The sequence below is a fragment of the Scleropages formosus genome, chromosome 9 (assembly GCF_900964775.1).
Source record: "Scleropages formosus chromosome 9, fSclFor1.1, whole genome shotgun sequence".
NCBI lineage: Eukaryota > Metazoa > Chordata > Actinopteri > Osteoglossiformes > Osteoglossidae > Scleropages > Scleropages formosus.
In genome coordinates, this window is record NC_041814.1 from 17,489,010 (window position 1) to 17,498,968 (window position 9,959).

Here is a 9,959-nt window from a genome sequence, read left to right on the forward strand (position 1 = left end):
TCCAAAGCTTATGCGCTCATTTATGTATTTGTGGTCGTTTCTATACACCACCTGTATGTGACACAATTTAAAACTATTATAATTACAGTTCTTAGTTATCTGCTAAATGGCAGAGATTCATACAGCTGTGCTACTCTCGACTCTGGAAGTGAATTAAATGAAGGTGATCCTACACTACTTTCCATTTGGATGATTTTTACTGCCATAGCTAGGTGTCTAAATATCGGTTGCTTTCATGCTGCAAACATTCACAAGCAGAAATTTTACAAAATAGGCAACCAAATAAAATGTTGTCAAAGTTAAATAAATGTGTTTATTTTTGAAACTTTGTAATACAAGGAGACAGTGACCATGTCATTTAACACACACACACACACATTTTCAGAACCGCTTGTCCCATACGGGGTCGCGGTGAACCGGAGTCTAACCCAGCAGCACAGGGCGCAAGGCCGGAGGGGGAGGGGACACACCCAGGACGGGACGCCAGATCATTGCAAGGCACCCCAAGCGGGAGTCAAATCCCAGACCCACCAGAAAGCAGGACCTGGCCAAACCTGCCCCGTGACCGCACCCCCCTATGTTATTTAACTTACTCTAAAATTTAATGACATGAAACCATCTTGAATGAATCCCTATATTAGTAAGATATGTACAAATTCAAAATAAAAATGAATTCACCCTAACCCCCCCCCCCCCATCAAGGGGGTATGACAGGACAAAATCTGTTACTAAGATATTTTTCTTCTAATTTGAATAGAGTGCGCTTAGGTTGTCCAGATTACAAGGTTGCAAATATTTAACAATTGTTAACAAATAAAAAGCTTGAAATTGAAATATAATTTGAATATCCTATCCAATACTAGTTTAAATCTGTTCCTTCAAATAGGTCTTGATACGTCAATTGTTTTCAAAAGTATTTTCAAAAACAAAGTGTTTCACACATTGTTTTGTCATTTAAATGCCGAATTTTCTTTAGTACAATTTATTAATTTTTGTATTGTTTGTTTTACAGCAACGATGATGATGAGAGATATCCGCTCACCAACAGTAAGTGATTCCCTGGACTTCTGAATCAGCCCATGTTTTCTGGAATACTTTAGAACCTGTGACTGACTTCCTTCCCCAGTTGAAGAAAACACATTAATGAATGTGGAGCCCATCGGTGCTGATCTGCTTCTTGAGACCTACAAGAGAAAGATTGCAGATGAGGGTCGTCTTTTCCTGGCTGAATTTCAGGTAAACCATTGGATATTGGAAAAACTGGTGCATGTTGGTGTTAAAGTAAATTAAAAATGAAAAGCTGCTGCTAACACATGATGTACTGAAAATGAACATGGTGCTAAATTCCTTTAATACCAGTTCAGTCAAAGACCACATGGAAGATGTTTACAGATTCTGTAAACTCACTGGTCTGAAAAAGTCCATCACTAAATAGTACGGTCAACTCATATTATTTTCAAGAGCATACCAAGAGTTTTCAGCAAGTTCCACATCAAGGATGCCAGAAAGGCCTCTAATCAAATCAAGAACCGCTATGTTGATATCCTACCATGTGAGTGAGATATTATTACTAATACATTTCATGTTTAACATGTGCAAAATGTGTTATTACAGATCTGATTTGTTTACATCTCTACTTGATGTCTTTGTCAGACGATTACAACCGTGTCCGCCTTTCCACGAGTACTGATGGGTCTGACTACATTAATGCAAGCTTCATAGATGTAAGAATGTCCTATCTTCATATAGTTATATGACAATTATACAGAAGAACAATGTTACCTAAAACATTGAATTATTTTCTGTTGCAGGGTTATAAAGAACCAAAGAAGTACATTGCAGCCCAAGGTAAAGATCGCTTGTTAGATGCTGAGAGGTTTATCAAGAGCCAAGTGGGAAGTGGCAGCTTATTTCACACAGGGAGGCAGAACCTATGCTGCAGACCAATGCAGAGTTCTAGTTTCCTCATACTCTATGAATTTTGGTATGGTCATGAAGGGCGGCAAGGTGGAACAATGAGTAGCACTGCAAGAGAACATGGATTCCCCTCTGTTCAGTCTCTGTGAAATTTGCATGCTCTGCTCTTGGCTCCATGGGTTTTCTCCACGTGCTCATGTTTCCTCCCATAGTCCAAAGATATGCAGTTCAGGTGAATTGATGATGCTAAATTGTCCTTTGTGTGCGTGTGTGTGTGTGCCTGTGCGCGTATGTGTGGCGACCCTGCGATTGACTGGCATCCCATTCAGGGTGTACCTACCCTGAGCCTGAGCCAGGATACTCTCTGGATCACTGTGACCCTGCTCAGAACAAATGGTTATTGAAGTTGGATGGATGGATGGATGGATTATGGAAAGAGTTCCTGGAAAGGCATCTTCAGCAAAGACAGCCTTCATATAAGAGATTAACTTTGTATCTGAAATTAAGATACCAGTGTAAAGTGTGATAGGAAAGCAGAGCATATATGTTACAGAATTTTAGGAGATTTTTACACTCATCTAGTATCATTTTCCTGCAAAATGTACTCATAGTCATGTCAGATCAACGTGCAGATTCAGAAAAATGGCACTGCACTGGCTCTGATGAATGAGTGTCTAAATAAGGGACATGCGATGACTGTAATCCCATTCCCCAAAACATCCTAGGGCCTAAGAATGAGACAGTGGTTGACTTCTGGAGAATGGTGTGGGAGCAGCAGTCATCTGTAATCGTCATGGTTACCCGCTGTGAAGAAGGAAACCGGGTAAACACATGAGGCTTGTTATACTTCATTTGATTTAAATTTAATTTGAAGTATTTTCACAGTGCTGTACAACATGCTGCTCAGATAGTTATAACTCCTGTTTCTGGTTGTTATTCAGTGCTGCTTGAAACTATGTGAACCCTGTAGGGATGGTCATTATTCTTACATAAAATACTAAAATAAATGTATAAAGTCAAAATCTAAATCTACAAAATGAATAAATGATTACATTTTACACACCTGATTCTACTTAGGGGGTGCGGTAGCGCAGTGGGTTGGACCACAGTCCTGCTGTCCGGTGGGTCTGGGGTTTGAGTCCCGCTTGGGGTACCTTGCGACGGACTGGCGTCCCGTCCTGGGTGTGTCCCCTCCCCCTCCGGCCTTACGCCCTGTGTTGCCGGGTTAGGCTCCGGTTTGCCACAACCCTGCTTGGGACAAGCGGCTCTGAAGGTGTGTGTGTGTGTGTGTGTGATTCTACTTACCTACTTGGTTCAATCAATACAACTTGTGGTTCACGTATTTTCGTACCTGCAGTACTTCCGTTCTTCTACTACACAACGGATTTCTTCTAAAACAACATACGGAATTGGTCATTACAAACATATTTTGTCAGATGACACAAGAAACACTAGTTATGAATAAATAAGCATTCCATGGTAAAACAAGGGAGCTACAGCTGAGCACGTTACTTGCACATTTTGCTGACCATCACCCCGCTGTGTCGCCGCTCATTGATATATGTAGGGATGTTTAAAAGCAGTTCTCCTGATTTTCAATCAGTGTGAAATCTTACGCTGATAATGAGTATCCCACTGCATCTTTAATGAGGTTGAGAAGACAACAATGTAATTACACCTTTTTGTTTACTTTTTAGAACAAATGTGCTCAGTACTGGCCTTCCATGGACAGAGAGACAGAGATTTTTGAAGACTTTGTGGTGAAAATCAGCACAGAAGACCATTTCCCGGATTACGTCATTCGACACCTCACCATTACCAACGTAAGCGTTTGCGCGTTCTTAATTAACATTAGTATTAATGAATTGCAGTGGACAGTGGCATCGCATGTGGAGCATCAGTGAACAAATGTTCCCACACTGCTACGCTTGTAGAAGCGGGAGAAGAGCTTGGAGAGAGAAGTGACCCACATCCAGTTCACCAGCTGGCCTGACCACGGGGTTCCTGGCGAGCCGCACCTTCTCCTCAAGCTGAGACGTCGTGTCAACGCTTTCAAAAACCTCTTTAGCGGGCCGATAGTAGTCCACTGCAGGTCAGAATTGAACCACTCAGTTGTGGTCCTGAAGGTTTTCATTCCAGTCATACCCAGCAGCGCACACACACACTGTCTGAAATCACTCATCCCAAGCGGGGTCACAGCGAACCAGAGCCCAAGCCGGCAACACAAGGCGTAAGGCTGGAGGGGGAGGGGACACACCCAGGACGGGACACCAGTCCATCGCAAGGCACCTCAAGCAGGGCTCAAACTCCAGACCTGCCAGAGAGCGGGACAAAACACGCCGCACCACCGCACCACCACGCCCCCATCTCCCAGCAGCACCTGAGTCAATAAATTAGATTACTGTCTTCATTCATGTGGAGAGCTGTGTTTTTCTTAAACTAGAGCTTGTTCAGCTGTTTTTCTGACCTAAAGAGCTTCATCATAACAAATCACTAGGCATTTGAACAGTTGTAATGATACGTATGTTAACAATTGGTGAAGAAATTCAAAAAAACTGAAGCACAAAATAATATAAAATTATTTTTGCACATCCTCAATGAACTCTTTCTCCCACACTGGCGTGATCTGTTTACTGGACATCAAACCAGCCTCATGTTCTTCCGTATGATTTCTGTTTAGCGCCGGAGTGGGACGCACGGGTACCTATATCGGAATCGACGCCATGATGGAGGGTCTGGAGGCAGAGGGAAGGATGGATATTTACGGATATGTGGTCAAACTTCGTCGCCAGCGATGCCTCATGGTGCAAGTAGAGGTAATGGGTTGGTTGTCATGGTGAAAAAAGAAACATTCCAACACAAGGAAAAGAACACCTTTGCACACCTCAACAGGGTATTATACCTTGAATACAGTGATGAATCACGGAACTGTTGACTTCTACCATTGCAGGTTACACACACAGAGGAATTTAGAAGCATCTTAAAAAACAAATTCACCTTGCGTTTGATTTCTGATCCTGGCAAATGTTCATACAGGGATTACACGTTAAATTAGGTTCAGTTCGAAAATAAGTTCAGTTGAATTCAGTTTAATTTAAATCAGTTCAGTTTAGTTCAATGTCTTACTTTTGCATAGAACCCTTCCTAACATGTTTCCACAAAGTGCTGAACAAATAATACAAATAGCACAGTGTCCTGTAGCATAAGAACTAAATGCAATATCAACGTAAGAGCGGTGAAACACATTTAACGGGAAGTGTGTTTGCGCAGGCCCAGTACATCCTCATCCACCAGGCTCTGATAGAGTACACCCAGTTTGGGGAGACGGAGATCCACCTGTCAGAGCTGCACTCCACCCTCAACACCTTGAAGCAGAAGGATCTAGGCTCTGAGACGACCCTTCTGGAGATGGAGTTCCAGGTGCGTGAGCTGGGCAGTGGAGCGCGCAATGCCTCGCCAGATAACATAGAATAAAAGTGTGGTTGTGAATACACTAGAACTGCGGTTCACAGAAAGATCTATTTGTTCTATTTGATCTATCACAAAAAATATGTGATACTGGACCTCTGAATACTGCTTTGCATTTCAGAGTTATGAAATTCTAGTTTTTACTGGTTACAGTAAAGTGTTACTACAGTGATGCAGTACCAAGTTATGAATATATAATATTTGTTTTACTTGTATTAGAATATCAGATTTCAATTTGTGTCTTTCCTTCCCCATCATTGTGTCATTCAGAGACTACCAAAGTACAAAAATTGGAGGACTTGCAACACAGCAACAAGCGAGGAGAACAAGAAGAAAAACCGTTATTCCAGACTTGTCCCATGTGAGTATGGCTCTTGGACTCCTGCAGTAAAGATGCATGAGAATCATGGTCTGCCATAATGATGGCATGAACATAAAGCTAACAGAATATTTTTTTTACAGTTGACTACAACAGAGTTCTCGTGAAACTCGAGGATGAGGCTAGCCGTGAGAGTGACCAGGAGGATGAGGATTATTCAACAGACGAAGATGACGAAGACTTCACCAAATACATCAACGCCTCATACATAGACGTAAGACTGCTGAGAAAAGCATTGGTTGGATAACCCGAGAAGCATCTTATTGCGCTATTTATTGCTGTCAGTGTTATTGACAATAAAGAATAAACACTTCTGTCTTTCTATTAGGGTTACTGGGGTCCCAGATGTCTAATTGCTGCTCAGGGACCTCTTCCAGACACCAGAGCAGACTTCTGGCAAATGATATTCCAGAAGAAGGCCAAAGCACTTGTCATGCTTACAGACTGCATGGAAAATGGCAAGGTGATTCCTAAAAATGAATTAATACATTAATGAATAGCATTTCGGCTTGCGACGGACTGGCATCACATCCAGCGGAAACTCTATCTCAAAGCATTTGCTTTTTGGAATAGGCTCCAGACCAATGTGAGCCTGAATTGGACAAGCTGTTATTGATGATGGATGGATGGATGGATGGATGGATGGATGTTTTTCTTTTTTTTTTAAAGGATCCATCTTACCATTTATCATCATTAAATTCTGTTATCTGTTGTGACTTGCAGGAGTTCTGCTCACCATATTGGGGCGATGAGAAAATGGTCTTCGAGGACATTGAGGTGGAAATGAAAGACAGCAACAGCTGCCCTGCATATGAAACCCGGTGCATCGAAATACGACACACGAAGGTACTCTTAGCTTTCTCCCTCTCTCTACTAAGCTAAATGTGATGCTGCCTGGTGTATCTGGAACCTGTGGGCTCTTTGGCTCCTTGGAAAGAGTTGGGACCTGCTGGCTGACTGTCACCTGCTGTGTCGCCTACAGAGGAAAGAGAGCCGCAAAGTGTATCAGTATCATTTCCCGAGGTGGACTGAGCAGCACCTTCCGGAGAACCCCAGAGACCTGGTGGACATGATAAAGAGCATGAAGCAGAAGTTTGAGTATGACAAAATGAGGCCCGAGAGGAACATGCCAGTCGTGGTTCACTGCAAGTATGTAACTTTGCCACCGCTGTAGCGAGTGAAACTTTTCTCTTTTTAACTAGTAATTTGCTGGCACCTTTATATATTGAGACTTAAACACACACACACACAGATTAGACATCTAGTTCACCTGAAACACATGTCTTTTGCAAGAATCCCATGCAACCTCCACATAGACTGAACTGGATTCAAACCCACAGCCGAGCCGGTGCGGGGTACCAGTGCTACCCAGTGCTACCTGCCGCGCCACCATCTGAACATGTGAAAAATGCAGAAGCACTCGAGAAAAGCACATTTAGACTGATTTGTATCAGAATGTTTCTGGTTTGTTGCGCCCTTCACACCACCTGTGTGGTGCTTGAGTAACAGTTTAGCCTTTTCAGGACCACCCAGCGGAGTCTGATACAGCTCCTGATCTTGCTGGTTTTCTAGTGATGGATCAACACGGACCGGTCTCTTCTGCGCACTCTGGAACGTTCTGGAGAGTGCTGACACGGAGAAGCTGATGGACATCTTCCAGGTGGTCAAGGCTCTGCGTAAGGAGAGGCCGGGGATGATGCTCAGCTTTGTAAGTGCGCTCCTTTGCTGCTACAAAGTGTGACATTTCGTTTACCGTCACTGTGACAACAAGAATAAAATAAGAAACACACATCTGACTTGGTGTACCCTGCCGCACTCCCTGGGCTTCCAGGACAGACGCTGGACAAGCAATGATCAAAGATGGATGGAAGCGATATAATGTACATTCTGTAAAACGGTTCCAGCGTACTCTGTTTCAAAGTGTAAAAGTGATGTGTTTATTCTGGTTCCTTTATTTGAATATTTCTTGAATAAATAATGGCAAACATTTTCATGAAACCAAGACAACTGCACGCTGCTACGCCGTTTGCAATCTGTACGTAAAATGCCCCTTTTCCCTCCCCTCAGGAGCAGTACCAGTTCCTGTACAACGCGGTGGAGCAAACGTACCCCACCCAGAACGGCGAGGTGAAGCAGAACCACGCCGCAGGAGCTGCGCATGTGATAGACGAGACCGAGGAGGCCAAGAAGGGCCAACCGGAGGAGAGCGCTGCCGGAGGCATCCAGGAGGGGGACACTAACCCAAAGGCCTCCGAGCAAGCGGAACAGGGCGTTCCCTCAGCCGGTGCCCGAACGGAGGGAGGCGGCAAGGCCGAGTCCCAGGCGGCCGGGAGGGGGCGGTCGCAGAGCCCACCACGACCTCCGAGGACACCAAGACGTCTCCGGAAGCGGAAGGGGTCGCCAACGGTCCCGATGTAATTGTGGAGCTATAAGAAAAGCTTTGTATAATCATGCTTATTATATTACCTTTTGTTTTATTGTTTAGAAAGTTCTATAAACAATGTATGCGGGCAAATATTCCTTAAGTACCTGGTTTTTTTTTTTTTTTTTTTTTTTTTTAAATCTCGGGTTATCAGCTGGTTTTAAACAACGTGAATGTAATGTAAATTCCATACAGTTGCAGAATGCAGTAGTTTTCAAAAATTGTTTTATACTTATTCAGAAGAAATAAATTATGAAGAGGAATTTTGGTAAGTCGGTCAGCGTCTGTATAATTGTAATGTAGGAAGGAAAAGTTAGAAATATTGCTAAACAGCACTACCATGCTACAATCAAACTTGTTTCTGTTCTTTACGTAACTGCTTAAGACATGTTCAGTTCTGTTCAACCATATGAAATCGTATTTTGGCACTCTGAGGCAAAAATAATCAATAAAATTTCATTTTATAGAAACGTCTCCTTGTTGTGCACGTGCACTTTTATTTACTTCCTATACGCTGTGCAACACACACTGACAGCTGTGCAGCTGCACTACGGTATTCTGTAAAATTTCTGACTGCTGAAAGCATTCGTGCGAGCATATACATCTTATATGTCCTTATCCTACTGCACGAACTGTTCGACAAGCCCTGAACTTCAGTGTAACGCTGATTCCCCTTCTTCAGTTTGCCTCCATATGAGAATATAAGAAAAAAATAACAAACACCAACGATATTTATGCATTTATTGTAAGTAGGAGAAAAAATCACAGACAGGCTCAACAGAAAGAGCCTATATGTTTATTACCTTGAATTACATCAGGAATGACATGAAGCTGACAAATCTGATGCTCAGCGGTGTAACTACTGTAAATTTACGCGCGAGATGAAACGGCGGGGTGGGTCCCTCCAGGTGCAAGGTCGGCCCGGCAGGTGGCGCGAGGGGAGCTGCCCTGCGACCCACTTTGCCCAGGAACCCGTGGGCGAGGGCCCCGTCGACGTTCAAGGCCGAGGCGGCTCTTCAGACGCACGTCTGCGCTTTATCTGATGGAGTCGCTTAGGATGTGTGCGACCTGCGAGAAAGCGCCCCCGGCCCGCTCCCCTCGGCTCCGACAGCTTCCTGCACACCTGGTGTCGGGTCACAGCCGCAAACAGGCACAGAACACGCATGTCCGCCCGTAGCCTCCTCCGGCATCCAGGTAACATAAGATCTGGGTTAACGTAGGCGAAGCATAAAATAATCCTTTATGTCAAAAGAAAACCTTTTGATTTTATATGCTTCGCTCACAGACTAAATGCAATACACTATGTGAAATCCATTTCCCATAAAAATAAGGCACATCTAATGATCTATATCTAATGATAACAGCAATATTTAAATTCCACACCATTTTGTCTGTCTATTAATTTCTAGTTAAGTTCTTACAAAAGAGATTTGCAGAAGGAATTCGTCTGGGTGACATTTCCAGAAAAAAAACACATTTTAGAAATTACAAATACATTCTAGAACTGGCACTTATGATATCGTTACCTAAAATAATCTGTGGCCATACCTGGATTTAACATTCTTAATTATGCATTGTGAAAGAAGCTGAAAGTTTGAATTTCTATGAGCGAAAAGAAATTGCTCACCATCAGCTGTTGGGGCTCCGTGTCCTCCGACACACACGCGCGCACACACACACACGCACACACGTATGCCACTAGATGTCAATGTAACACAAGAGAAGGAATGGCTGAGCGCTGTTTCCTCCATTTGCTGAATTTGCATTTCTTTC

At 43.3% G+C, this 9,959-nt stretch overlaps 1 protein-coding gene across 9 annotated transcripts in view; it reads left to right on the plus strand.

Annotated features, from left to right (window-relative positions):
- LOC108935383 (receptor-type tyrosine-protein phosphatase C-like) overlaps positions 1 to 8,654 on the plus strand; it is a 29,511-nt gene extending 20,857 nt beyond the window's left edge. For all 9 annotated transcript variants that reach the window (XM_029254675.1, XM_029254676.1, XM_029254679.1 and 6 more), the window contains 17 exons: positions 1,013 to 1,047; positions 1,127 to 1,236; positions 1,462 to 1,552; positions 1,654 to 1,724; positions 1,812 to 1,848; positions 2,643 to 2,740; positions 3,615 to 3,740; positions 3,852 to 4,009; positions 4,598 to 4,733; positions 5,188 to 5,337; positions 5,656 to 5,746; positions 5,848 to 5,978; positions 6,093 to 6,227; positions 6,488 to 6,610; positions 6,747 to 6,913; positions 7,337 to 7,472; positions 7,832 to 8,654. In XM_029254675.1, coding sequence (XP_029110508.1) covers positions 1,013 to 1,047; positions 1,127 to 1,236; positions 1,462 to 1,552; positions 1,654 to 1,724; positions 1,812 to 1,848; positions 2,643 to 2,740; positions 3,615 to 3,740; positions 3,852 to 4,009; positions 4,598 to 4,733; positions 5,188 to 5,337; positions 5,656 to 5,746; positions 5,848 to 5,978; positions 6,093 to 6,227; positions 6,488 to 6,610; positions 6,747 to 6,913; positions 7,337 to 7,472; positions 7,832 to 8,182 — 2,146 coding nt within the window. In that variant the 3' untranslated portion in view covers positions 8,183 to 8,654. The remainder of the gene's footprint in view (positions 1 to 1,012; positions 1,048 to 1,126; positions 1,237 to 1,461; positions 1,553 to 1,653; positions 1,725 to 1,811; positions 1,849 to 2,642; positions 2,741 to 3,614; positions 3,741 to 3,851; positions 4,010 to 4,597; positions 4,734 to 5,187; positions 5,338 to 5,655; positions 5,747 to 5,847; positions 5,979 to 6,092; positions 6,228 to 6,487; positions 6,611 to 6,746; positions 6,914 to 7,336; positions 7,473 to 7,831) is intronic.
- Positions 8,655 to 9,959: the final 1,305 nt, after the last annotated feature.